Raw genomic sequence first — 27,804 nt, 5'->3', positions numbered from 1 at the left:
GAGAATAAAAACTTGGAGGAAGTGACTGCTTGATGATCACCAGCACAATACACAACACATGCTTCCTACAAGTATAAATAAACAACTGAATGATCAGCAGCACATCAACAGGCACAACAATACTTTAAGAACTCAAATGACATTTTAACCAAGACAATAAAACTCAAATACAAACCTCTTCATATGTGAAGCTAATATGGAAGTTGACTTCCTCTTGCTATCCTTTCGGTGATTGCATCATGTCGAATCTCCATTGCTCTATCACCAGATGGAATGTATGGAGTATGCTCAAGCTATTCTACTGCTTGGTCACCATGATGTTCATACTCATTTACTGTTTCCCAATAAGTGAAATCACGGTCTTCATACGATGAATCTCGAATAAAACTGTGAAGTTCCATAGTTGTTGTCACAATCTTCACCCACTTTTTAACCTCATACTTCGGATGTTTTCTATCTAAAACCCTCCACTTCGCTTTCCAAACACCAAATGTTCTTTCAATCACAGAACGTAAACTAGCATGCCTCCGGTTAAACAGTTCTCTAGAGTTTGTTGGTGGTCCTCCCCTAGAAAACTGGTCAAAATGATACCTAGTTCTACGATGCGGACCTAGATAACCGGTTCTAGTTGGATAACTGGAGTCAACTAGATAGTACTTACCATCTGGTGGATGAGGGAAGAATCATGTGTCGCACAATGTGTAAGAACTTTTGTGTCATGAGCTCTACCAGGAACTCCCACGTATGAGTAGATGAATCCCATTTTCAGATTGCATATTGCAAGAACATTGATTGTCGGTTCTCCTTTCCTGCCTCTGTACGGTTTCGGATTATCAGACGGAGGACGAACAGGTAAGTGTGTTCCGTTCAAAGCACCAATGCAGTCTTCAAAAAACGGCATGTACCTATAAACAAAAATCAAGGTGGAGAGATCAATTTCACAAATTTGGCATTTGAAATGAAACAAGGTGGAGAGATCATGATTATATCAAGAACCTACCTATCATTGTTTACTAGAACAGGACTTGGAGTAGTAAACTCTCCTCTTGATGGCTTAATGATGTCTGCAGCAAGCTTTAATAGAACAGAGAGAACTTCATCTAGTTTTCTGTCCACCGTATCCACTGAACGTTGATATCTCTCATCCAAAACTCGAACTGTTAAATATTGTGCAACCATTTCAACAAACATTGCCACACTCTCTTCATGATAGACGTTGCATGTTTCTTCAAGTTTGTAGTATTGTTGAAGCCTAAAGCATAGATTCATAAAAGTACCTTGATTCATCCTAAAGATGTCAAAACATTGCTTGTCACTCTCAAACATGAGGCGCTGAACACGGCGCCAACCTCCACCTCTGTTTGTTCTGAGTATTTGCCGAGGAAGAGGAGGAAGATTTGTAACTCCATAAACATCTTCTAGCATATGATACATGATCTCTTCCTCTTCTAACATCAAATCCATATCATCATCCTCATTTAGCAATGTGAATGTATCTAATATCTGCCAAATAACAAGTAAACATGTTAACATTGTCACAAATTTCACAAAGCTCAACACAATACAGCTTTACTTTTCAAATCACAAACATCAAAGCAAAGGGAGCCGAGATGCTTTAGAAAAGAGACAGTTACCTCAAAGGAATAGATAGGTTTCCGAGACTTGTTGTTTCCGAGATGAAGCTTGAAACTTGTTGTTTCCGAGAACTCACCGGCGCAAGACTGCTAGAGGGAGACCAAAACAAATGAGATTTCCAAAAGGGTATCTAAGTTACAGACTAAATGTGACGAAAAACTTACCAATAGAGCCTGAGAGAGGGAGAGACTTCGATAGAGAGGAGAGACTGAGAGAGAGAGAGAGAGAGAGAGAGAGAGAGAGAGAGAGAGAGAGAGAGAGAGAGAGAGAGAGAGAGAGAGAGAGAGAGAGAGAGAGAGAGAGAGAGAGAGAGAGAGAGAGAGAGAGAGAGAGAGAGAGAGAGAGAGAGAGAGAGAGAGAGAGAGAGAGAGAGAGAGAGAGAGAGACTGCGAGAGAGAGGACTAGATTTAGGGTTCTGGGATCAAGGGTACGAGAGAATTCATGGTTGAAGAGAGGTTGCAGAGAAGAATCAGATTTGCTTTGACGGCGACAAAACAATTTTAGGTTTAGAAATCAAAGGTAAAATTTGTAATTCTTAGGATAAATTAAGGGTATTATCGACTTTTAATACTTTTGGATAAGTTTACTGTTTCTGGAAGCGTTTAAAAATCTCATCCAAAATTCCCGAAAAATCCGGATGAGTTGTGAAAATATATATGGATGTTGCGTCCAACTTAACCTCCTATTTCGCACCAAATGAACATCGGCCCGCGTCTACGTCTGAATGTCGCGTCCAGTTCACGAAACGAACAGGGCCCTTATATAACTGGATGTAGAACGAAGATATCATCCTTCTAATTAGTTATTATCGGTGGTGTGGTAGTAAAACCCTAAACCTCTTCTGAGATAGAGACAGAGACAGAGAGATCAAACGCAAAACGAGTGAAAGGAGATAGTAAAAAAGGAAACTTTGTGATTAGCTCTTTGGGAGGGGAAGCTGTAATTATATAGTGTGATTAATTTCAACGATCATATCATTTTAAATTTCTTTTTCTCTGTTCAAGCAATTGGACGGTCAAAATGTGATCCGATGAATTTCAACGGTCATCTGATTAAATTTCTTTTTTTCTGTTTGGTATTTTCCATCTTTTCCTTCGCAAATGGACGGTCGAGATGTGATCTAACAAATTTCAACGGTTAATGAATTACAAAGTCATTTTACATAGATTTCAAATTTATGTTTGGTTGAAGTATGTTTTGGGACAATTTAAAAGTTCAGGTACTTATGAATAAGCCGTTTTTCCGATGATATAGCCACAAGAGAAAGTCAAAACAAAAATGAAGAGCACAAAAGCATTAATAAATAGAGATCATTCCTTGACGAACTCGAAACTCAAGCAGAAACTTATAACAAATCACATGGCACAAAAATAATCACATGCCAAAGAAAAACTATAAGAATCAAAGAGACAAGACATTTAACAAATCAAACTATGTACACTTGTAAATTTTATTCATAGCAATATATTTGTATATATACTGTACCTTCTTGAATTTGGTTTGTGGTAATTTATGAATACTTTTATATTCATCATGTCCACATAAAAGTAATTGAAAGGCTATATTATAAACAACAGTCATTTACAGAAGAGCTGAATACAGTTTTACTCTGTTCCAATATACAAGGTTGATGATGCTTCTTCTTCACCTTTTGCTCATTTCCAGCTGCCATTTTCATAAAAAGGAAGCGACTTTGGTCCTGAAAGACATTCAAAAGCTATGAGCTCCAAACACTAAGACAAAACCACATTTGTATATCTCGTAGTTTGGTTTCCTAGAGATTACCGATGTTTTCTAAAAAGGGTTCACGGATTGGTACTTACTCCTTGTAACGAAGGTATTCATCTACAGTGATGGATTTAGCTCCACCATACCAGTTTATCAGAAATATATTCATTATCTCCAGTTTGAAGACACTGAACTCATGTCCCTCAGGCCAATCTACAACAAAAAGAAACACCAATGAATACAACTTTCATGAATCTGAAGCTAACAGATCAGAGAAACATATGTTCATTTACCCATCATCTCTGGATGCTTTGTGAAGAGAGCTTTTTTGGCTTCTTTATCTTCCTCAGATCCTTCATCCAGTTGCAACAACTGAGACATTATATGAGATACAGAACCGAAGCATATGTAAAAACAAGTTTGTAGTTTAATAAGAAAAAAATATCGGTTTTCTTGCAGAAGTTTATACTTTTCCGGTGAGAGTTAGTTTAGAGCAAGTAGGGTCCATAGGATCTCTTTTGCAAGTTCCAATGGGAGATTCACTGATTGCGAATGAAGCCCTCGAGTCTTTCAGTGCGTTTCTTGTGGTTGGATCAAGCATTGTCAAGTAAAAGTATGGTACACCCTTGCCTTTCCCCGGCAGACCATCACTATATGACACAACATTCCTGCCAAAAACAAGTTTGAAAGAGATCAAGATCCTAATAATTTATAACATATAATCTGCACACCCTAATGAGAAGACATATATCACATGTTTAGGTGATCAATAGATTAAGATTGAAAATCAAGTCGAATTTCACATGTTTAGAGGTCCAAAACCACAACGAATATGATTCCTATTAACATACCAAGGAAAAATAACACATTGAAGACAAAGATTACCCGAAAGGTGCTCCATCATGCTCAATGGACAATGTGCTGCAACAAGAATAAAATCACCAAAACGAATTAGTAACAAGGTTGGCAACAATTATATCAATACATATTTTTGCCAACGATTAACTCTTCCAACAATCTTCTCCATTCATACATACAAAGCTAACAATAAGTAACTAGTAAGATTTCTTGCTGAAGCCAATCCATGGCAAAACAAAGTTCCTGGATACATACACTTATCAATGATTACATTCAAACGGATCTCCTACTTGACTTTGTGTCAAAACCCAAATCAATTTCGATTTCAAAAGGGATCAAAGCTTGATGAAGCTATTCAACAGAAGAGAAGATCTCAGGAACCCAAATCATTTCTCAATCTCAATTTTGCAAGGATCAATCTTGATGAAACAAAACTCACCAACTTTAATAACATTCTGCTAAAAAGGCAACGAACTTTCCGTAATAATATGCCCCAAAAAGCTTCTAGTTGATAATTGAGAGAGACCCAGATCAATCAACTAAAAGCCCAATACTTAAAGAAGCTCAAGAATCATATTCTGGAGAGAAGAGTTTGCTCAAAGTTAGATACCTGAGAACACCCCAAATGTTCTGAGAGACAAGCCAACGAGCGCTTGCGGCAATATCGTGCCTATCAGGCTTGGCGATTCTCAAAATCCGAGAACAAGAAGCATGTTCAAGAACGGTCAAGAAGAGAAAGAAGAAGATGATGAGTTGACGAAGTCGAACTTGAAGTTCCATGCTTCTTTTCTTTTTGAGTTTGTGGGAATGGATGATGACAGAAACGAATCGAGAAAAGAAATATGAAGAGGAGAAATGTCAACTTCACGACCAGACCAGACCAGACTCATCCCCACTATGGGTTTCACTTTTTTTATAATTGAGTCTTATCTTCTCTTTGGATTTCTTATCTTCCTCTTTGGAGTATCTCATTTGGACAAGTTTTCTTTTCTTTTCTTACTTTTGTACTTATGTAAAACAGAAAGAAAAAAAGCAGAACTTACTTATCTAGAAAGCAAATGTTTGAACTTCGATTTCCATACGCCATTGATTTATGTTTTTTTTTATTATTAAATAAGAATGCTTTAGAATTGCCTGAAACTGAATAATCAATTAACGGGAAACGTTATTACTTTTGGTGAGCACATCGAAGGTTTTACATCCACTTTGGACAAAATGCAAAGCAAAGGTCTTTGGCGCTTGGAGTATCTTTTTCTCGCCAACAAACACTCTTATATCCATCTATTAACTTGTTGCAGCACCAACAGTCTTGATGCAATGAGTAGAGTGTGCATTCGGTGTGGATACAAGAGGGGCGTGCGATCTTGCTCACTGTCCCTGCGTCTCTACCTACACATTGATTTGAAACACAAACCAAAACTTTGTCGACAGAAAAATTTAAAACAAAATAGACATTAATAGATATGAGAAAAGATCTTTTACATTCATGCAGAGCGAAGAGTGAGATCATGACTATGCAGATTAAAGCTATATGTGATGATTTCATGCTTTTCCTGTATTGAAAGGATGTGTTATGCTTCTTGTCTTATTGAGTTTTTGTAATTTTAAATGGATTTTGATTTACATAAACCAATAATTTGATATTTTTGAGATAAAACAAAACAATAATAATTTGAGATAAATAATATTTTTTTCAAGATTTTCGTCAATGGTCAATTATCTCGGTCAACTTTCTATCTCTATTAAGCAATTTAATTTTAGTAAAATTATTTTTAATGCATTTTTATATGAGGCACATTGTTGAAAATAATAAAACTGCAAAAGTACTAAAATATGCAACTCTAGTAATCTCTATGCATGTACATCGGCGACTATGCTTTTAAAGCATATCCACTAAGAGATATTCTATGAGTATCTTATCAATAAAAAAAATTGAAGAATAAAAATACTGGAAAAAAAATTTTGGAAAAAAATTTAAAAACATTCATAACAAATATTTGGTTAAACTTTTTTTCTTTTTTTTTGAAACATAACTTTCATTAAAACTTAAGCATTCATGCCGCTACGCTAACGAGAGTTAATCATAATTCATTACAATCAATAACAATTTTAAGTATAAATAATAAAATTAGAAAAATTTTAAGATAAATCGACAGTAAATTCCGAATATGACTCAAATGCATTAAAATGTAGTTCATTACAACGCAATTTTTTTTTGAAACTTAGTCATTTTTTGATTTTTTTTTTGAAATTCCACATCTGAAGATATCATCAAAACGAGACATGTTACATCTTATAGTTTTATGATTCTGTCCAATCCAGATATCAATTCCGCTTTTTTTTTATTTTTCGGTTTATAAAGAATAGCTACCATATTAAAATTATATCTACTTTAGTTTGGTTCGGTGTATATACCCTCAGTTTATTCGGTTTATACCAAAAAACTATAAATATATTTATCCTTTATATTTTTGTGAATTTTACTTTATATGAGTAGATATTAGCTTTAATATAACACAAAGATAACTTGATTTTTAAATAGACTATTTTTTATTTTTATTTTACTATTTAAATAATTAGTAAACATATTTAGTTAATAATAGCAATAGTTTTATAGAATATAAATAAAAATATTAATAACCAAAATACTAATAAATAACTAAATATTAACACACATATTTGTCAAAAAGTAAAATTTCTATTTTTTTAATTTGATAAAAATAAAAGATAACTTTTAACTTAAAATAAAATAAAATATTACTAAAATCAACATTTTAAGTATGAGGATCATATATCAAATAAATTATGTATATATTATTAATACTTTTCTCGGTAAAAAGGTTTATTAATACATTTTCTTATGTGTTTTCGTTTTCCATGCAATAAGACGACATTGTCGGTCGAATCGCCACCATGTATTTATGAAAACGTTACCGCCTTTTTCAAATTTAGCGTACAACTTATACGTTAGCCAGTACTACCTTGACTTATAGTTTGTGAACATATACCCTATGTATGGGCATTCTGGGTCCCAATCGGGTTTCGGTTTTATCCATTCGGGATTTAGTTATTCGGGTTTATCAAAGTCAGTCTCATTCAGGTTAATAAAAGTTCGGTTCGGGACCGGTTCGGGTCGGGATTAGTGAATCTCCAAATAACCGGTATAACCCATTGTACTTTCGGATTCGGGTACCAATCGGTTCTTCGATTTAAAAATACACGATTTGTACATATTTTGTAACTAAAACATAAACGAAATCGGTTCTTCGAATTTAAAATACATGATTTGTACATATTTTAATAGCCAAAACATAAGTAAAATTGATTCAAAAATAAATAAAAACATCAAACGTGATCATTCACAATTAAGCGAAAGATAAACATAGTTAGTGATAGAAAGAAAACCAGATAAATGAAATCATAAAACAAAAACTAAGTTCTCGTGAAATGAGAAACATTATTCAATGAAAACAAAACCAAAATCTAAAACCTTTAGGCTTCAATTGCCATATTCCACCATCAACCTTCGTGTAATAGATAATTATTTTAGAAATTCAATAATATTTTAAAGTATTTTGGATACACACTATAAGAAAACATGCCTATAACGAGGAAAAAATACGAGGAAATATATTCCTCGTAAATTTACGAGAAAATTACTATGATTTTACGACAAAACTGAATTTCGTCGTAAAGTCGTAGTAAAGTTACAAGGAAAATGTTTCGTGGTAATTTACATGTAAATTTACGTCGATTTTACGAGGAAAGAGAAAATTCGTTGTAAAGTCCTTATAACTTTACAAGGCTTTTACGACGAAACATGTTACCATTAATTTTTGTGAAAATGTGTTTTAAGCATGCTTTACCAAACTGATACCCTCGGTTTAGATATTTTGGAATAACTTGATTAGCTGCTATCAAAGTTACACCTCGTGAACGAATAGTTGCTAGAGAAGAATCACTTTTGCAAGAAGAAGTGTGTATCACTGAAGTGGAAGTATTTGAACAACAAACTGATGACATCCTTCTAATTGATGTGGATAACCGTCAATATGAAGATCTTTTCGACGATATGACGGATGAAGAAAGTGAAGAAGAGTTCGATGCAAGCGATGATAATCATTGTACTGATATTGTTGAAAACTCGAATGATTCAGAATGATGTAATATATGTTTTAAATATTTTTAAAAAATATATAAATCAGTTTAAGACTTAATGCAAGTGTATATTGTTTGGTTATAATAATTATTTGTTGGCTTTTAAGGATTTAATTGGAGTTTAGGGTTTAAGAGAAAATAGGATAAATGGGAGAATGGGGGAATGGGGTAAAAGGGATATGAGGTTATAGGTAAGAGACTTTGGGGGTTAGGGATTTGATTTTCGGGGATTCAGATATAGTCGTAGTAAATTCGTCGTAATGGAAAACACGGGCCTGGTTTATTCCTTGTAATACACGTGTCCTTGTAAATTCGTTGTAATCATTTCTTTGTAAATTCGTTGTAAAGATTTCCTTGTAAATTCGTTGTAATGCTCTCTTGCAAATTCGTTGTAACTCTAAAAACGCGGGCCTGGTAGATTTGTCGTAAACATGTGTCCTTGTAAATTCGTTGTAATTCTTTCTTTGTTAATTCGTTGTAATGCTTTCCTTGTGAATTCGTTGTAACTTTACAAGGATTTTTTTGCACGAAACATGTTAACATTATTTTTGGTGAAAACGTGTTTACGCTGTTTTACCAAACTGATTTTGTTGTAAGCATTCTCAAGCCAAGCAAGTTAACTTCATTTCATACCCTCGGTTTAGAGATTACAGAATAATTTGATTATTTTGCTATCAAGTGGTTGTTTGATTATAGTACTTATAACTTGCGTTTTAAGGATTCAATTGGAGTTTAGGGTTTAAGAAAAAATATGATAAAGGGGATGATGTGGTAAAAGGGTATGGTGTAAATAGATAAGTGATTTTGGGGTTTAGGGATTTGATTTTCGGGGTTTCAGATATAGTCCTAGTAAATTCGTCGTAATAGAAAACACACGGGCCTGGTAGATTCCTCGTAATACATGTGTCCTTGTAAATTCGTTGTAATACTTTCCTTGTAATTTCATTGTAAAGCTTTCCTTGTAAAGTCGTCGTAAAATTTTCCTTGTAAATTCGACGTAAATATTCCTTGTAAATTCGTTGTAATTCTAAAAACGCGGACCTGGTAGATTCCTCGTAACATTAAAAATGCGGGTCTGGTAGATTCCTCGTAAAATTACGACGACTTTACGAGGAATGTTGTTTTCTTATATAAACTCGAAACATGAATGAGGAATTCCTCCTTCATTCATCTCAAACCACTCCTCTCCTTCTCTCAAAGGTTTATTGTTTTTAATATTAATTTAGGTTTAGGTGGTTAGTTTAGGTGGTTAGTTTAGGTAATTAGTTTAGGTGATTAGTTTAGTTAATTTGATTAGGTGTTTAGTTTAGGTGGTAATTTTAGGTAACAAAACTATATTCAAATATTAGGTTGAGGCATTTAAACGACTGATTAGATCTTTTTTAAAAAAAATTAAATATATTTTATTTTCTTATAATTTTATGTAATTAATTATATTAATATGTTTCTTTTTTCAAGGTGGCTCCTAAAAAGATGGAACTGACGGTATGAATAAGCTTCATCAATGAAGCCACAAGGACGTCTTCATCCTACTCTTCGAGACGGAACCCATAGATGAAGTACGAGACTCTCCAGTAAGAAACACCTCCAACAACTACTTCGACGGTGTTCTCCCTTAGCTTTTTATTTTTCAATTTTTTTGTTTTCTATTATTAATTTGAATATTATTTTATGACATTTATATATTTTTTAAAAAAAATATTTTAATTTTCAATATTTTATTTTATAAATTATATATTTTGATTTTGAATATTTCAGAATAATATAATAATATGACAATGAGATGTAAATTTCTCGTAAAGATTACGAGGATTTTACAAGTACTTCCTTGTAAAATCCTCGTAATCTTTACGGGAAATTTACTAGGAAATATTTGTAAATTCCTCGTAAATATTACAAGGACTTTACATTAAAAGACTTGTAAATTCGTCGTAAATTGTACACGTACTTAAAGACGACTTTACAAGGAAACTATACGAGTCTTTTACGATGAAGCGTAACTACGAAACTACGATGAAATACTCTCTTTCGCTTTTACAACGAATTTATTTCGTCGTAAATGTTACATGGAAGTTACGACGAATCTTGCATTACGACGGGCGTTTTACAACGAAATGCTATTCCTTGTTAATTCGTTGTAACCTATCTATTACAATGAATTAACAAGGAATATGACCCTTGTAATAAATATGTTTTCTTGTAGTGACATATTAAGAATTAAGATCATATTTGGTAGAAGTTATTTTTTGTGATTTAAATGTTTCGGGTTCTATCGGATATCCATTTAGGTCCGGATTCGGTTCGGATAATACCCTTAATCCAAAATACCAAAAAACAAGATTCATTTGGTATTTATGTCGGGTTCGAATCGGTTCAGATTCATTTTTATCGGATCGGGTTTGGTTCGGATTTTCGGGTTTCAGTTTATTTACCCAGCCCTAATATACCATGTGTTTCAGATCCCTTTTTTTGTACCGTCACTATTCTATCTTTTATGGCGAAAGGCTTACCCAATCAAATGAGATAGTTAAGAATTTATTAATGATTTTACATTAAGATTTTTGTATTTTAGTTAGTACATACAATTTATCATTAGTTAAGCACATATTATGTTAGAAAAAACTTTACATCAGATTTTTAATATGCTGTAAACAGAATCATCAGTGAATAGAATCGACAACCATGAACTTTCACAATATAGTTTAATTTGTTGTAAGTATAATATTTTCTTTTTCTAATTTGTGAGAGAATAAACCAGTATTAGAAAATACACTCATCAAGCCTCGAACTCCCGAAAAAAGCTCCCGACAAAAGCAAACCAACCAAATACTCAGATCTGCTCCGGCGTCGTCCGGCGCGTTCGCGCGCGTCCGGCCGCCGGAGGCTTCCCTCCTTCTTGCTCTGTTTTCCACTTTGCTTCCCGGTCACTCCCCTCCGCTGTTGCTTTGTTTCGGGCTCTGGTCAAGCGTCTCTTGTTGATTCCGGTGACCACTCGCGAGATTCGTCGGAGTTTGCTATTGATTCAGCTTGTGTTGGAGTCAAGACGCGGTGGTGTGTAGTGGATTTGGCCGTGGAGTTTCTTTTTTTTTTTTTTTTTTTTCGTGGCTGAGAGAGAGGATTGTGTTTTCTGAATTTCTTTTAAATTACGAACCCACACTTTACTGTGTTAGTAAGTACTGTCGTGTCTACATGTCTAATTTAAGGGGTCAAAGAGATGTTTCACTTTGCGAGACCATTTCTAGTGTTTGAGAGGATCGAAAGGAGATAGATATTAATTCTGGAGCTTGTGCTTCAGTGATGGTCGATTGTCGCTGATTTGCTCGTGTTAATGTTGGATTTGGAGTGGTTTTTATCTAGTTACCGGCTGTTGAATAAGACGTAGTCGGAAAGCTTTCTTAGGCTTTGCCTTAGGGTGATGGTATGTTGGTGCGTATGAGGCGCGTGGAGAACTCTTTCAAGGTCCAATGGCGAGACTTAGTTGGGATTGAAGGATGTTTACAGCAACGGTTAAAGATTCTAACCTCTTTTAGTTCAGTTATATGTATTGGTGATGTTCGTGTGCTTCCAGTCCTCCTTGTTACTCCTTTCTACTGGTGTTAGTGGTTGATGAGGTCTCGCTAGGTAAGTTCATCTTCGAGTGCATGGTTGAGCATTCCTTGCTGAAGCTTGGTTTTCACTCTTGTGCCTTTTGTCTCCTTTTTCTTGATTATATATTAGCTTTAAGGGTGTGTGTTATGTTTATCTTTTGGCTCCGGGTGGTATTTGTTACCTCGCCGGCTCTTGGCTTCGGGTGGTATTTGTTACCTCGCCGACTTTTGGCTTCAGCCATTGTCGTTATTGTATGCGTGTAACCGAATGTTTGATATAATTTTAATCTACTAGATGACAAAAAAAAGAAAACTAGCAAGTAGAATTAAGATTGGTATAGTTCTGCAGATTAAACTCTGATTAGTAGGGTTAGAGATCGAATCTGTCTGGTTTAACAAGTCCACGTTTTATTTAAAATTTAAACGGAAAGGGCGGGTCAACAGACTTGACGTTGACATAGCTACTACCGTTGTCGAGATACAATATTTTAATCTTATTTTTTCCGTTTACATGAATAATAATTTACCGTTTTAAATTATCTATATTATGCATCGAAAGAAAACCCTTTACATAAACAACTGTATATTAAACACCTCAAAGCAAAAAAAAAAAAAGCAAAAAAAATTCAGAACACAAATGTAACCATTCTGCGCGTAGTTAAGATTAAGTAATCTTCTTTTTATATATAAAAGACTTTGAATCACTTCCAGAGTGTCCACATAGGATTCCAGCTCAACGATTCGAAGCCCGTCCTATTGATACGTGTCATGTTTTTTTAAAACGCAACACTTCATTTAAATGAAATACAATACAAGTTTTTTTATGTATTGGGCTTTTGTTTCACTAGAAATATAAGTCTGCCAGCCCAGCCTTAAACAAAGAGACCAAGATCTTCTTCGCCAATGGCGATTTCTAAAACTAGGGTTCATTGTCTTCTTCAGCCTTGACAACCTAAGCCATCAATGGAGTTTCAGGAGGTTGAATGAGATGAATCGTCATGAAGAATCTATGTGTCCGGTTCGATTGTCGTTTCATCTTATGATCCTTCCTCTCATCTAGAACGTTACCTGATTCATTGAATCATTGCCTTTAACAACCTTCTCAACTCAGCAAGATAAAACATTCAATGTTTGGGATCTTATATCTCTTCTAGGCGGTGGATCTCCATCTATAAAAAGGACAGCTTTCATCCCTGATAACATCAGTCTCACAACTCCTGATAATACTAAAAACTTATTTTCAGTTTAGTGCTTCTTATTCTCATCGTTCTCACAATTCATCGGACGATCAAGATGCCCATTAAAGATCCTTCAATCAATCCTCCCAATACGTCTTGCTTTTGGAAGGTCCGAATGTGAAGAGGAGGTGCTCCCAAGAAGACAATGAAGAAGAATCGTTTCGCTACTCACCTCACCAGATCCAACGGCTTGAAACGTTTTCTCTCTTATTCTCCTCTCAACTATTCTCTCCAGTTCTTTCTTTCTGTTCTCTTATGATTGTGTTTGCAGGGCTTTCGATGAGTGTCTGACATTCAGAGGATGCAACTTAGCTTTGATGAACAGAAGCTTCAATTTAAACTGCACAGCTTAGAGAAGAGGTTCTAGCGTTTTCTTTATGAAACCTCTTTCATGCATTGTGATTGATCTTAGAGATTAAACTTCCACTAACATCTTTTTTGGCAGCTCGAGAGGGCTTCAAGCATTGCAGCTAAATCATGGGAGGCCACTTTCTCATCTCCCACCACTACTAAACCAGATGCACGTTTCTCCATTAGAGTTACTCCACAGTGGTCTTTTGCTTGATTTTATTCTTCTTCCAGGAAGTTGTTCTTCAATGACTGCCTCGAGTTTATTGTATCTTGGTTATCTCAGACAAGTCTCTGAAGATTAACATTGATTCGACCGCTATGAAAGAATTGCTTAGGCTTACACAAACTAATGAGCCTCTGTGGATCAAAACAGATAGATGCCTAGACGTTCTCAGTCTCAAAAGCTATGAGACTGCATTCCCAAGATTCAGTATTCGTGGAGGAAAGAACCACAACCTTAGAGTGGAAGTAATAGATCTTCTGGCATTGTTTTCACTAATGCAGTGACACTTGTGGAGATGCTCATGGACTCTGTGAGTAACCAACTTTATGTAGATTCTACACAGGTGGTTTGCTTTTTTGTCTCATATAATATTTTTTCATAAATTTCAGGTCAAAGCTCGAGAGCTTTTTCCTTCAGTCGTTGCAGCATCTAAAACTATTGGAGTGGTTTCATCTAGATTGCATGGAAATCACGGAGATGCCTTACATTTGACAACAACATGATCTGAAGGCGGTGGGATGATTCTGGAAGATCAAAGACGTGACTGCTTCTGTTTTGTATTTTGGAATCAATAAGATTAGCTCTGTTAAGCTTCTATGGAATCAAAAAGAAAAAAGATTAGTTCTGTTTTGCGACACTCACCGAATGCTACTTTCAATTATTTTTATATGAAACTCTATTTTCGTTTCAGAGCACTAAAACTCTCATTCTAATAGTTAAAAAAAATATATAATGGAAGATAAGTTATGACGCATATAAACAACCAATTATAAATAGAGAAATTAGGTCCAATAACACTAAAAAAAACTATAATTCACTAACTAACTAAAAAAGACCATAGGTGAATAAAAAATCAAAAATACAAAACGAAGACCAATTTTATGTGTTATATGTACTCTGCAATAATAAATAAATTATACAGCTTACCACAAAACGCAAAAAAACGTTACCATCAAACCATATAAACTTTATAAGAGTATTCAATCCAGTAAATCCAAACTAATTAAAACCAAACAGAACCAAAATAGAAACAATGTTTTGGATTTAGTAATACCAAAAATAGCGAATGAATGTTATTTTTAAGAAATCGCGGTATATGGATATGATTTGGTATATAAACCGATCAGACCGAATAAACCAAATAAACTGATCAATTAAAAAAACAGTAGTACAATTATATGTAAATTATATAATATAATTAATAATATATACAATTTTCTTATAATTGATTTTACTAATATGATCTTCATACTTATAATGTTGATTTTAGTAATTTAATATTTTATTTGGATTTTATTTAAGAAAATTATTTAAACAATACATAATTTTTAATTTCCTGCAAACAATGTGTGCTAATATTTAGTTATTTAATAATATTATGAATTACTTATTTTCTTATTTTTATTCTATAAAAACTATTATTATTATTAACTTAATATAGTTACTAATTATTTTAAATAGTAAAAAATAGTCTATTCAAATTCTCAAATATATTTGTGTTATATTAAAACTGATTTTTAATCAAATAAAGTCAAATTTATGATAAATTATAAAATACATATATATATATATATGTATATATATTTATGATTTTTTGGATTAAAACCAAATAAATCAAAAACTGATTATATAAAAACCGAGTCAAACCAAAATAAATATGATTTTGATGTGGAAGTTTTTTTTATAAACCGAAATATCGAGAAGCCAAAAACAAACCAAAACCGAACTGATATTCGGATTGAAAACCTCTAACTTTACAGAACATATATAATCGTTGTTGTGATAAAGAACATTTACTTATTTAAAAATATAAGTCTTAAAAACAAAAAACTAACTACTATAAAGACTATTTTTGGGATTTCGTATAGCGTTAAAATATCTTCAAACTTAACAGCCCAAACCATTCTTAGGAAATACAATAACAATATCCATAACCTCATTATTCATAGAATCGATAATTTAATTCTATATTAATCCTACGAATTGTGATTATCTACTAAAATGTAAGTGAAAAAACATAAAAATTATGCCCAAAACAATAAAAAAGACCAAAAAAAACGCAAATTTCCTAAAAGACACAGACACTAAAATGTAATTACCTACCAGTTTGTTACATAATACACAGACAATTATAATTTACAAAATATACGTCGATATATTATACATAGAGCGCATATTCCGCCCGTAGGGCGGGCCTATCCTAGTTTTATTATATAAAGTAGTGTTTTCTCTCTTCTCAGCTCGCCATGTCATCAAATAAGGTGAGGAGAGAGTAATCACAATATTACACACAAAACAAGCATATTATACCGGTTTGACGGACCGACCCTAGTTCAGTATATACACCAATGTTTAATTTATTGCTATTGTCTCATCTTCTTTGTATTTCTCTCCTTATAGATTCACTGATAATTTTTCATAGGATGCTTGATTTAAAAAAAAATGTTGGTAATTAATAATATAATGTTAGTTTTTTTAAGTCAAAACGTTATTTTGTTTAATTTTCGATTGATTTTCAGATGTTACCAGTATGATAATTAGTTCTAAACTAGTTCAATTTAATTAAAATTTTGAAACATAGGAAAATGATTTTTTTCTGAGTTTCTCTATTGAAGATATGAGGTATAATCCTTTCAGAATGTATTATTGCATAATTTAGATGTCATAACATTATTTGCTATGTATAGTGTGCAAAATTGAAAGCCAAGCAGTAGATGGCATTGCGATTCGGTTTGAGAAATAACGTGTTCGTTGTCGCCAGATGCTGAAATATGTATTATGATGGTGACATAGTTAATCCATTCTCATATGGTATTTTTGTGTTGTAGTTATAAAATAAAATAACAGTTTCTCTCATAATATTACTAATTAAATTTACTTCTACATAGTTATTCTCAGATGATGTGTTTGAAGTTAATAACCTATGTTTGAGGTATGTTAAATATTATCTAACTAGATATAAAAGAGATTTATTATTTCATGCTACTAGTTATTAGAATTTAAACTCAAGTCCTTTTTTGTAATTCAATCAGTTCTTAAATTTTTTATAAGGAAAAACACATTAAACCTCTTAAATCATTAATAAAAACTTAATAATAATTTATAAAACATTTATAGAAATTTATAAACTCAACTCTAACCTCTAATAATAAACCCTAAATAATAATCACTAATTCTAAATCCAAATGTGACAGTATTTTTGATTAAATATATTTTTTTAAATGATAACAAACTTGAAAGTATTTTAAACAATTTCTCATTTATCTAATATAATATTGTTTTAAGTGTTTTGTTAATTACTATATTTGAAAACTGTTGTTTGTGAGTTTCTAGTAAAAAGTTTTAACAAAATTAGGCCGTTTCTCAAAACAAAAAAAAAAAAAGGTTTTTACAAAATTGCACCCCCGAAAATAATTATAAGGCGGGCATGACTAGCTGTCAGCGACTCAGTGGCGAGTGGTATCTTGATCCGTTTCAATGAAAATCTCTGCAAGAAACAACAAAATGAATAAAAGAATTAAAAATAGTGTTGCTTATGACATCCTTGCATCTCTAAACAATTACCAGTAAAAAAATATCATCGAACGGGTCGGATATGTTTCATATCGATCCAACGTTTGTGGTGACTTAGATCACAACAGGGACTCCTCTACTTGTAGTAAGTAGGCTCCATCTTTGTTTTCTTTCACCTGGTCCATCCAAAATCAAATAACTCGTAAATTTTTGGTCAGTCGAAAAAAACTGAGGATCGCTCGTTAATTAATTCGCTTAATCTTCACCAAAAAGGGTAAGGATTTACTTTTAATTCTCTGATCAAAGATTGTAGATTTCGCAATTACGATTCAAAGACCGTACTTTCATGTCTTGTTGTTACTAATCTCATACGAACTTCTCCTGTTTTGCCCTCTTTCGCTCCTAAAGAATTGAATTGTTCTTTTTCTTTTTCCAAATCGCCAGATTATCAGTAAAGTTTCTGAATGATGCAGCTGATGTAATGGATCAGAAGAAAAGAATTATGACAAAGAAAACGAGGAAACTGGGTAAATATGAGGTTGGTCGGACCATAGGGGAAGGCAGTTTCGCTAAGGTTAAGTTTGCGAGGAACACAGACAGTGGAGAAAACGTTGCCATTAAAATCATGGCTAAGAGTACTATACTTAAGAACAAAATGGCTGATCAGGTACCCTGACTGTTAAATGTTGTATGGTTCTTGCTTTTGCTTGAAACTCTCTTTCTAATTTTTTCTTGTCCAGATCAAAAGAGAGATATCTACAATGAAGATTGTACGACACCCTAACATAGTCAGGTTGTATGAGGTCTGTCTATGTTTCCTTGCATCCGCCAAGTTTGTCTCTCCTTTTGCATGATGATGTTGCTTCGGATGTAGGTCTTGGCGAGTCCTTCTAAAATATATATCGTTTTGGAGTTTGTGACTGGAGGAGAGCTCTTTGATAGAATTGTATGTCATTTTATACTTTGTTATTACTTGAAAGTCTATGTAGTTCTAGCTTTCCACTTCAATTCTTGTTTTGGATGTCGTCTTCACTTCGTGCAGGTTCATAAAGGGAGACTTGAAGAAAGTGAGGCTCGCAAATACTTTCAACAGCTTATAGATGCTATTGCTCATTGTCACTGCAAGGGTGTTTACCACCGTGACCTCAAAGTATTATCCCTTTTTTGTTTTGGTTCCTTTTTAGAACATTTCTACTTGCATTCCAGGCTTTGATAATCTATGTGTATGATAAAATTGCAGCCTGAAAATCTTTTACTCGATAACAATGGTAACCTGAAGGTTTCGGATTTCGGACTCAGTGCATTGCCTCAGCAAGTAAGTTCTCACCACTGACTCTTGTTCATTTAGATACTTTTGATCTCTTTTTTTTTTTTAAATTTGTTTGTTATGTATTGAATCAGGGAGTAGAACTTCTGCGGACCACGTGTGGAACTCCAAACTATGCAGCTCCAGAGGTGCTTAATGGCCAAGGCTACGATGGTTCAGCAGCAGATATTTGGTCTTGCGGGGTTATTCTTTTCGTCATTATGGCTGGATTCTTGCCCTTTTCTGAGACAGATCTTCCATCATTGTACAGAAAAGTAAGTGGTAATTTACTCTCTTTTTTTTTTTTTTGCATCCTTATCAGGAAAATTGAATTAGTCATCATTACTTTTCTTACAGATTAGTGCAGCAGAGTTTTCTTGTCCACAGTGGTTCTCTGCAGATGTGAAGTCTTTAATACAGAGGATACTTGACCCCAATCCCAATACAGTGAGTGTTTTTGATTCGTCCTCTCCAAGCGTTCATGTTTGTTGCTATTTATTTAAAGTCTTTGGTAAATTTTTATCTCCTTATCTGTGGATGTTTCCCAATTAGTGCAGCGTATTCAAATTCAAGGAATTAGGAAAGATCGTTGGTTCAAGTTGAATTACATGCCTACTCGAGCAAAGGAAGAGGAAGAAGTTAATTTGGATGATGTTCGTGCAGTTTTTGATGGAATTGAGGTTGGTCTTTCCATGCTCTTTGTTCGTGAAATTTCATTTAACTGTTAAGATCGTTTAGGAACATTAATTATGCACAGTGACTTATCAAACATGTATCTCCTACTAAGATTATGAAAGCTATGGTATGGCCCACAAATCTACAGTGTTTAGTGCTCGTCCCAAAGTGGTAACCAAAATGCAAAGAAAACATCCTTATGTGTCTTAGCTCAAGCTAATTTTGGTTGCTTTACATACATTTGACCCTGTCAGTTGCACTTTTGTTCACAGGGAAGTTATGTAGCGGAGAATATAGAGAGAAGATATGAGGGACCCCTAATGATGAATGCTTTTGAGATGATTACATTATCACAAGGCTTAAACCTATCAGCATTATTTGACAAGCGACAGGTAGTACCTGTTTTGACATACTTATGGATGGTGTTAACCTTTGAATGGTGCGGTGTTCTAGTTCTGTAAAAAAAATATAGGTTCATAAGATAATTGGTTGCTTGGCATATTGGTAGATAGAAATGGAATCCGTGATGTTCCTTGCATGCATATTGGTGGCTTATCCTTTAAGATCTGTCTCTCGCAGGATTTTGTGAAAAGGCAAACCCGTTTTGTTTCTCGAAGGGAGCCTAGTGTGATAATAGCTAACATTGAGGCTGTTGCAACCTCAATGGGGTTTAGGGCTCATACGCGCAACTTCAAGGTATCTAATTCCTTATATCACCTACTATTATGCGTTTCTTCTCAAACTCTCTACTTTAATAGGTTTTATGTGTAAATTGATATGATTGCCAAGGAAACTTAGTTTATATCTCTTACGTTAAAAAATGGAAGATCTAGCGTAAACTTTTCAGTTTTCTAATGTCGAGTTGCTATGAACTGTTTTCTTGACAATGCACGCTATGTGTGATGAACAGACAAGGCTGGAGGGTTTATCTTCAATCAAGGCAGGGCAATTTGCTGTTGTGATAGAGGTTGTATTTCTAGTCTAACTTCATCGAGAAAAGGGGTTTCTATAAAGTTTTAAAATGAACGTAATATGCAGGTTTACGAGGTGGCACCATCGCTTTTCATGGTAGACGTTAGGAAGGCTGCTGGTGAAACACTTGAGTACCACAAGGTTTGTTAAATAATATCTGAGCTACAGCAATTGCGTTATCAAAAGAGAGAATGCATCATTGTTGTGTTGATTTTTGTGGGTATTGCATTTGCAGTTCTACAAGAAGTTATGTGAGAAACTGGAAAACATAATATGGAGAGCAACGGAAGGAATGCCAAAGCCAGAGCTATTCAGAACAATCACGTTTTGATTCAAGCCAGGTCCTCTCCTACTTCTGAATAACTCTACTTATAACATGCAATGGAGACGTCGAATAAAATGTAGTCGGGTATGAATAAATGTCAGTAAATATTCTCCAAGAAGATTGGAAAATATAAGCATCATGAGACGATTTTGGATCCATCCATTATTTGTGTATGGGGGGGACATACTTGGTTCTGAAAAGAAAGAAAAATACATGTCTGTGTGGGTTTGATTCAAAGGGATTGTGAGACTGAATGTGAGGTAAACTTTGTTATTGCAGTATGATTTATTGATTCGAAAGGAATGATAGTTATAAGAAAAAAAGAATTGTACCGGCGGTACAAAGAAGTGACGCTAAATAAAAGCTTTTCAGTTACCACACAACATGTGGATGCAGCATCAAAGCTCAAGAAAGGTGGGGTGAGAAGTCTCTTTGATGGCTCTTCCCAGGGTTTTTGTTCTGTTTCACTATTTGTAACGCCAAATTGATGCAAAAGATTAGAATGGTTGGAAAAGAAAACAATGCCCATCACGTGCCTTGGATTTTTGCACTTATTACACAAATATTGTTCTTAATTTCACTTCACCGATAAGATATCTCTACACATATTTGGTAACACACGAGAATAAACAGCCAAAAAGTTAATGGAGTAGAGGCATAAGCTATTTGTGCTTTGGGAGATTTAGTGTACCCACAAATGAGATTCAAATTAGAGACTTGCGCATTGAGTGACAACTGAGGCACAAGACACACAGTTGTGTTCAACAATGGACAAAAATGCTTTTTTCCATCTGACACAATGTCCAGTTCGTTGCAGAAAATTGCAGAGAAGTCAAAGTACTAATATGTACTGACAGAGTATAATTTCATGTTTCTTCTTTTAGACTGGCACCTACTTCACTTCTGCTCCACACACGTTTGCATGTAGAGTTTTTTTCCACATTTTTTTTTTGTTTTTTAGTTAACTTTATGGTTTTCTTACTCGACCACTCTTTTTTTTTTTTTGATTTTTTCTTCCTTCCTCTCATGAACAATTCTCTTTCTAAACTCTAAACTTCAATTCTCTTTCTCCTTTTCCTCTAAACAATTCTCATCTAAACTTCAAACAATTCTCACTAAAAATAAATTCAAGAAAGCAAGATCAGCAACACTCGGTAACAAAAAAAAAAAAAAGTCAAATGGAGAAAGAAAAGAAGAGGTTTGTGCTTGTCCACGGGGTCTGCCATGGGGCATGGTGTTGGTACAAGATAATACCACATCTCGAGGCTGCCGGTCACGGCGTGGTTGCAGTGGATCTTGCTGCGTCGGGTATAAGCACGATCAAAGTGGAAGAGATCCAGAGCTTAGAAGATTACTCCAAACCCCTGCTTGAGGTTCTCAGCTCGTATGATGAAGAACAAGTGATAATTGTTGCTCATAGCATGGGAGGCATACCAGCTGCTCTAGCTGCCGACATCTTCCCTCGTAAGATCGCTGCTATCGTCTTCTTGACAGCTACTATGCCCGACGTCACGAACCCTCCTGCTTACCCTTTCGAAAAGGTAATAATAATCTCTTCACTGATTGAAACAGTGTTGATCAGTTTCAGCTGATTCTGAGTAAAATTTTATAGTTTGTCCCAAGCATTCCACAAGAAGAGTTGTTGGACACCTTGTTCCGTAGCTACGGATCTTTACATACTGTTCTTTTCGGACCAGAGTTCATGGCCAAGAAACTATATCAACACTCTCCCGTCCAAGTAAGAGTATTACTCTAAGCTTAATCAAACCTCTATTGATTTGTTAGTAACAGTGAGTCCAATCGTATGTTAGGATCTTGAACTGGCCAAGTTGTTGGCGAGGGAAAGTCCTGCTTTAGCTACGGACAATCTTGCAGGGACAAGAAGCTTCAGTGAGGAAGGGTATGGATCGGTTACACGTATTTATATTATCTGCGGGGAGGATAATTTAATAGGTGAGGAGTACCAGCGTTTGATAATCAACAACTTTAAGCCAAAGGAAGTAATGAAGATCGAAGATGCAGATCATATGGCAATGTTATCCAAGCATCAAGAACTATGTGCTTGTCTCTTAGAAATAGCAGATAAATATGCATAAATCAAGACAACAGAAGCTATATTGGAATATCTATATTTAACTTCCAAAAAACACATAAATCAAGGGCTGAACAGTTTGGTTAACAGTGTAAGGGGATGCAAACTCTCATATACTTATGTTTCAATGTTATCCAAGCATCAAGAACTATGTGCTTGTCTCTTAGAAATAGCAGATAAATATATACATAAATCAAGGGAACATGCGATATGAGAAACTGTTAATGAATTTGCATCGCTTGGTTAACAGTGTCAGGTGCAAACTCTCATATGTTTCAATATGTTGCAAGTAGTCTTTTTCAAAGTTTTTTGCATTAGATATAACTCAAAGTTATCTATAACTTTCATACACCAAAAGAAGTAATGGAGTTCAAATATACACATCATATGTCCAATCCTCAAGAGGTCTGAGCTTGTCTATTTGAAAAAGCAGGTTTACACATTGATCACCTGGGATTGCCACAAACCCAGGCTAACAGTAAATCGTTTTACAAAAATTAAGATTCCAGCACAAAAACGAGGCTATATGAGAATTACATCCAGTTGCACATTGATAACATTGGATGGGGATTGTCATACTTTAAAATTTCGTTGCTGTTACATCTTTTGGTATCTTGCAAGTATATATTCGTTATTATATCATCCAGATACGGTTTATAGATCTTGACGTTTCATTGATATATAAGTTATAACTAGATTTTTGACCCGCGCTTAAAAAGCGCGGGTTTTATTTTTGTTGTTTTATCAACAAATAGATCGATAAATCTTTTATTTTGATTATATAAAATGTCACATGATCAATTTTCAATTATGCGGGTCAGTTATTTGTTACTTAGTTATATAAAAATGGTGGATATATGAATAGTTGAATATTTCTATAAATTAAATATAAGTCATATGATTTGATTATATAGAATAAGAAACTTTATAGTTTGTACAGTATGAAGAAATTGTGTTTTTTAAAATGTCTCACACAACCGTTTTATGTTTGTAAATAAGTTAAATAATGGTTGTATTTTTAGACATATAAAGCTGTCCAATTTTTTTTTAGTTTTATGATAAAGTCTTAAAATCATTTAGTTAGAAAATTTCAATATCTAATATTACTTTTTAAATTATTGGAGATTTTAATTTATTTGTTATTATCAAAAATGTTTATAGGCTATGAAATGGATTATAAATAAACATAACCCATTTGATTAATTAACAGATTTGACTATCAAAAGTTTATAGGCTACGCTTCTCAGATTACCAAAACAGTTTGATATATCGCAAATATTGTGGAGTTAGAAGAATATTCTGATTATAAATTTGGAATAATATCCTGGGTGTACCTTCGTTTTAGATTATAAACGGGTATTAATAATGGGGTATATTCGCTTGCTTAAATCAAAGGTACGTGTAAATCAAGGTAACATCATAATCCTTAAGCATGAATTTAGGTTTTATCTAAGTATATTGTTGTAGTTATATAAGCCCAAAGAAGTTAATTATTTAAGCCCGATTGTAGATTTCATTTAAGTATATAATTCTCTTGTTTTAAAAGTGGCGGTGAAACTAATACGTCCAAATCAAAGTCCATTTAAATTTAATGATAAGCCCAAATTTCGAATGACAATAATGCCATTAATGATAATTTTAATTTGTTCATAAAAGTAAGGTCAAAATTGGAAAACTTAAGTATTTCATTAAGGGTAAAAAATGGGAATGATCCCCTTTTAATGGTATTGATTTGATTAATTAACAGATTTGGCTATCAAAAGTTTATAGGCTACGCTTCTCAGATTACCAAAACAGTTTGATATATCGCAAATATTGTGGAGTTAGAAGAATATTCTGATTATAAATTTGGAATAATATCCTGGGTGTACCTTCGTTTTAGATTATAAACGGGTATTAATAATGGGGTATATTCGCTTGCTTAAATCAAAGGTACGTGTAAATCAAGGTAACATCATAATCCTTAAGCATGAATTTAGGTTTTAGCTAAGTATATTGTTGTAGTTATATAAGCCCAAAGAAGTTAATTATTTAAGCCCGATTGTAGATTTCATTTAAGTATATAATTCTCTTGTTTTAAAAGTGGCGGTGAAACTAATACGTCCAAATCAAAGTCCATTTAAATTTAATGATAAGCCCAAATTTCGAATGACAATAATGCCATTAATGATAATTTTAATTTGTTCATAAAAGTAAGGTCAAAATTAGAAAACTTAAGTATTTCATTAAGAGTAAAAAATAGGAATGATCCCCTTTTAATGGTATTGATAAGAATAACAAAAGCAATTATAACAATAAAAATATTCAAAAATTGGTAGGCATAATATCACAACTCAGAAAAAAAACACAGAAAAAAACATAAAAGAGAGAGAATTTGGATTGGGTCATCAGATAGGAGCGAAAGACTATGCTTCAGATTTGTAATCATGGTGATCATCTGAACTATGCATTATTATTCCTCACTTGACCCTTCCTTACTAATAAACTCAACAACAGTAATAATAGATAACAAAACAGCCTCATTGAAAGATTAGGTTTATCAACATGGATTAATTCAGACATATGCTTGTCTTAATCGTTTTAATCATCGGCCAAATTAAAAAAAAAAAATCACGATAAAAGGACTCAGAATATGGGTGGTGATATAACAGAATGGTCGGCAAATAGGCTTTTTTACGGCCAATGTTACGACGAACGAGACCTTAATATCAATCGTCACTGTCCCAACAAAAACTAAATCAAATCAATCGAAAACTAGTGGGAAGTAAATTTCAGTAAAGCCAGCGTTTTTCACATCAAAGTTCAGACGGTAATTCCATATTTTAGCAATAATCATCATCAATTCTACTTCCCACTAATCACTATTATTAAAAAATGTAATCGCCTAAATGGCTCCGTAGACCACAATAGACTCAAGATCCACAGGTTCCTATCAGAATAGCGAAACACAAACATCCGTTTATGTCCAATGTAGCATCGATGATCATTGCCAATAAAGCTATCGTCGACGTGGCATCGGACAATTATAAAAACAAGAAAATCAAACCCTCAGAAACCCGTTTAAAATCAACCACACAGAAGCGGACACGGAAACGGTGGGAAGTACGGTTATGATAGCCCAGCCCGGTCCGGGCAGCTTCGAACACGAGTCGTAAACGGACCCGGGTTAGGACCCGCGTACGGTCGTGGGGAGAAGACTGAACGGAGGATTGAGATACCAAAAACCGGATGCAATCCTCGATTCAGTCCGCCTCTGCGTTTAAAGTGTCATACGGCACTTCCTATCTTTTGGGAATTCTTCTTCATCGGGCTTTTCTTTTATCGAACTAAGAAACTATAAACACACAATCGATTAAGGATAAAGTCTAAGGAAACAGAGAAACAAAAGCTAAAGAAGACAAATGAGAAGATAATAGAGGTAGAAAGAGGAAGCTCAATTTATATAGAGGGTTGCTAGGCGGCGTAACTCAAAACCCTAATTCCTATAAGTTTTTTCCTTTCTCAAAATTAAATTTCATTAACCGGAAATATGGTTTACGGTTTACTCGTTTATCTAATCTAATAACCTATCTAAAATAGAAGTACAAAAAAGAAATAGCCATGAGTTTTCCTCATTAATTACCATCTCATACCATTACCATAAAACACAACCGTTTGTAGCTATTACTAAACCATTACTAAACCAGAACATTAATGAACCAAATAAATAAAGTTTATGTGCTAGATACAATAGATACTTTCCTATGTATCGTTGCATATTATTAAAACATTGAATGCAATTGTGATAATACATGAGTTCCTCTTAGTCTACAGAATCAAAACCATCAATCAATTCATTCCTACGTACTTTTTCATAACATTACTAAACCATCGAATGACATTGGATTAATTCCTCGGTTAATCTTGGTCTACAGAATCAAAACCAATATTTTAGATATATTAGATAGATACAAAATTAATTTGATTTTGTTTCATGGTTACTATGATGATATAGTATGATCGATATTAAGACCAACATGTAAACCATCTCTTATAAATATACAAAACCAGCGTAATCTAATTGATAGAATTAATTAAATTTTAAAATACTTTATTAGAAATTATCGAGGCACAAAATCACAACTAATTATTTATTATTTTCCGTTTTGAATTTACCTTCCAAAATTTTTTCCTATATCTAAGCAATCACCATAACAATTACGATTTCAATCAACTAACACAAGATTCTTATTTTCTTTCAAATCTTGCAACACGCATAATATCTAATCGTTAAAAACAAATATACTTATTATTATGATAAGTTTTTATAAAATGAAAGAATTTTGAAAAAATCCATAAGTATATTCGCTTTTTAATCCATTAAATCACAACTAACAAAATCTTTAATAAATATTTCGCATTTACCAAACCCTTTCCTATGCCAACTATATATATCTCTTCCCCAATAACGTGAAAATCATATCATCCTACACAGAGCATCCTAAAATATGTTTGTAAGCTGAAAACCATATCAACAGGTTACGTGAAAACCATATCAACAGACTTATCGCTTGGTGATCAACAGGTTACGTGAAAACCATATCAACAGACTTATCGTTTGGTGAAAATCATACACGGTTCTTCAATCTAATAAATTATTTTAGAATGTCCTACTTTGCTTTCACCTTACGAATTAATTACAATTTATAAGTAATAACTAACCGTGTGTGTGATAAGTCTGTGTTGTTGTCTTCTTTTGCAGCTCGATTGCTGGTACTTTGGTTCTCAGAACGTCCAATATCATGCAACACATTTTAAAAGGTGAATATCATTATATTCGTATTTATAAGACCTATGAGACAATCGTATCAAACCAAGAACACATACTTTTAACTTTGACTAACTGATTAGTGTGCATTCCCTTTGTTCTGTGATGTTAGCTTGAAATCCAATAACCTGCCCAAAATAATAGAGATGACAAGAGCTTGAACTTTTTTGTCAATAGATGTAATATACAGAATGGCAACACCCTACATTTGAATAGACCCCACGCCTCTTAGCCCAGTACTTCATGCATCTTAATGTTGATGGCTTACAAAATGTAATAGTCTATTTACCAAAAAAAAAACTAGGATTCAGCTGATTTTACCTCGAAATTTTGAAC

General features: G+C 33.7%; 4 protein-coding genes, 1 long non-coding RNA gene and 5 other non-coding genes across 14 annotated transcripts; 3 read left to right on the top strand and 7 right to left on the bottom strand.

Moving 5' to 3' along the window:
- Nucleotides 1-293: 293 nt before the first annotated feature.
- On the bottom strand, nt 294-3,307 carry LOC125586105. Its single transcript, XM_048755916.1, has 6 exons — nt 3,221-3,307; nt 1,635-1,724; nt 1,278-1,503; nt 1,001-1,157; nt 662-905; nt 294-575 (listed from the first exon to the last, which is right to left on the bottom strand). Exons 1-6 carry the CDS (start codon nt 3,305-3,307, stop codon nt 294-296), a joined length of 1,086 nt encoding a protein of 361 aa, XP_048611873.1.
- Nucleotides 3,053-5,224, bottom strand: LOC106390935 (protein CREG1). Its single transcript, XM_013831490.3, has 6 exons — nt 4,832-5,224; nt 4,249-4,284; nt 3,833-4,031; nt 3,657-3,735; nt 3,459-3,576; nt 3,053-3,334 (listed from the first exon to the last, which is right to left on the bottom strand). Exons 1-6 carry the CDS (start codon nt 4,999-5,001, stop codon nt 3,310-3,312), a joined length of 627 nt encoding a protein of 208 aa, XP_013686944.1. The 5' UTR covers nt 5,002-5,224; the 3' UTR covers nt 3,053-3,309.
- Nucleotides 5,225-12,780: 7,556 nt separating this feature from the next.
- Nucleotides 12,781-14,468, top strand: LOC106391248. 2 transcript variants are annotated; one of them, XR_001278482.3, is made up of 4 exons: nt 12,781-13,401; nt 13,476-13,564; nt 13,650-14,088; nt 14,168-14,468. It is a non-coding gene; the product is annotated as an uncharacterized LOC106391248 (long non-coding RNA). The 2 variants fall into 2 exon arrangements; XR_001278481.3 differs by having other exon boundaries at nt 12,791-13,564.
- A 2,849-nt stretch (nt 14,469-17,317) lies between these two features.
- On the top strand, nt 17,318-21,169 carry LOC106390930 (CBL-interacting serine/threonine-protein kinase 24). Of its 4 annotated transcripts, none has more exons than XM_048754813.1 (15): nt 17,318-17,565; nt 17,736-17,958; nt 18,032-18,094; nt 18,166-18,237; nt 18,334-18,441; nt 18,532-18,606; nt 18,693-18,872; nt 18,955-19,044; nt 19,155-19,277; nt 19,545-19,664; nt 19,852-19,968; nt 20,183-20,239; nt 20,311-20,385; nt 20,480-20,585; nt 20,849-21,169. In XM_048754813.1, the coding sequence occupies exons 2-14, from the start codon at nt 17,773-17,775 to the stop codon at nt 20,573-20,575; spliced, it is 1,362 nt and encodes a 453-aa protein (XP_048610770.1). In that variant the 5' UTR covers nt 17,318-17,565; nt 17,736-17,772; the 3' UTR covers nt 20,576-20,585; nt 20,849-21,169. The 4 variants fall into 4 exon arrangements, with proteins under 4 accessions (XP_048610770.1, XP_048610768.1, XP_048610771.1 ...); XM_048754814.1 differs by having other exon boundaries at nt 17,420-17,436; nt 17,510-17,565; nt 17,765-17,958; nt 20,480-20,868; XM_048754811.1 differs by having other exon boundaries at nt 20,480-20,868.
- Nucleotides 21,170-21,472: 303 nt separating this feature from the next.
- LOC106390929 (methylesterase 4-like) lies at nt 21,473-22,812 on the top strand. Its single transcript, XM_013831482.3, has 3 exons — nt 21,473-22,110; nt 22,182-22,307; nt 22,381-22,812. The coding sequence occupies exons 1-3, from the start codon at nt 21,748-21,750 to the stop codon at nt 22,663-22,665; spliced, it is 774 nt and encodes a 257-aa protein (XP_013686936.2). The 5' UTR covers nt 21,473-21,747; the 3' UTR covers nt 22,666-22,812.
- A 2,228-nt stretch (nt 22,813-25,040) lies between these two features.
- LOC125586763 lies at nt 25,041-25,133 on the bottom strand. Its single transcript, XR_007323297.1, has one exon. It is a non-coding gene; the product is annotated as a small nucleolar RNA snR60/Z15/Z230/Z193/J17 (small nucleolar RNA).
- A 149-nt stretch (nt 25,134-25,282) lies between these two features.
- On the bottom strand, nt 25,283-25,385 carry LOC125586767. Its single transcript, XR_007323300.1, has one exon. It is a non-coding gene; the product is annotated as a small nucleolar RNA Z43 (small nucleolar RNA).
- Nucleotides 25,386-25,430: 45 nt separating this feature from the next.
- LOC125586755 lies at nt 25,431-25,503 on the bottom strand. Its single transcript, XR_007323290.1, has one exon. It is a non-coding gene; the product is annotated as a small nucleolar RNA snoZ7/snoR77 (small nucleolar RNA).
- Nucleotides 25,504-25,533: 30 nt separating this feature from the next.
- On the bottom strand, nt 25,534-25,683 carry LOC125586800. The gene has a single exon (XR_007323328.1). It is a non-coding gene; the product is annotated as a small nucleolar RNA snoR2/U65 (small nucleolar RNA).
- A 221-nt stretch (nt 25,684-25,904) lies between these two features.
- Nucleotides 25,905-25,972, bottom strand: LOC125586805. Its single transcript, XR_007323333.1, has one exon. It is a non-coding gene; the product is annotated as a small nucleolar RNA U49 (small nucleolar RNA).
- Between the last annotated feature and the right edge of the window lie 1,832 nt (nt 25,973-27,804).

Source organism: Brassica napus, chromosome C4, assembly GCF_020379485.1.
Source record: "Brassica napus cultivar Da-Ae chromosome C4, Da-Ae, whole genome shotgun sequence".
NCBI classification, from domain to species: domain Eukaryota; kingdom Viridiplantae; phylum Streptophyta; class Magnoliopsida; order Brassicales; family Brassicaceae; genus Brassica; species Brassica napus.
The sequence above is the reverse complement of the archived record's forward strand: the minus strand, read 5'-3'. Positions and strand labels throughout refer to the sequence as shown.

Bases quoted from the DNA above. Each gene is read 5' to 3' on its own strand.
- LOC106390930 (XM_048754813.1), top strand. From the start codon at position 17,773: ATGGATCAGAAGAAAAGAATTATGACAAAGAAAACGAGGAAACTGGGT. The intron at 18,238-18,333 runs GTATGTCATTTT...CACTTCGTGCAG, and splicing joins GAGAGCTCTTTGATAGAATT to GTTCATAAAGGGAGACTTGA. The intron at 20,386-20,479 runs GTTTGTTAAATA...TTGCATTTGCAG, and splicing joins AAACACTTGAGTACCACAAG to TTCTACAAGAAGTTATGTGA.
- LOC125586105 (XM_048755916.1), bottom strand. From the start codon at position 3,307: ATGGCAGCTGGAAATGAGCAAAAGGTGAAGAAGAAGCATCATCAACCT. The intron at 1,504-1,634 runs GTAACTGTCTCT...GTTATTTGGCAG, and splicing joins AACCTATCTATTCCTTTGAG to ATATTAGATACATTCACATT. The intron at 1,158-1,277 runs GTACTTTTATGA...AATATTTAACAG, and splicing joins CATCTTTAGGATGAATCAAG to TTCGAGTTTTGGATGAGAGA.
- LOC106390929 (XM_013831482.3), top strand. From the start codon at position 21,748: ATGGAGAAAGAAAAGAAGAGGTTTGTGCTTGTCCACGGGGTCTGCCAT. The intron at 22,111-22,181 runs GTAATAATAATC...AAAATTTTATAG, and splicing joins CTGCTTACCCTTTCGAAAAG to TTTGTCCCAAGCATTCCACA. The intron at 22,308-22,380 runs GTAAGAGTATTA...ATCGTATGTTAG, and splicing joins ATCAACACTCTCCCGTCCAA to GATCTTGAACTGGCCAAGTT.
- LOC106390935 (XM_013831490.3), bottom strand. From the start codon at position 5,001: ATGGAACTTCAAGTTCGACTTCGTCAACTCATCATCTTCTTCTTTCTC. The intron at 3,577-3,656 runs GTAAATGAACAT...TTTTTGTTGTAG, and splicing joins AAAGCATCCAGAGATGATGG to ATTGGCCTGAGGGACATGAG. The intron at 3,335-3,458 runs GTAAGTACCAAT...AATGTCTTTCAG, and splicing joins GAATACCTTCGTTACAAGGA to GACCAAAGTCGCTTCCTTTT.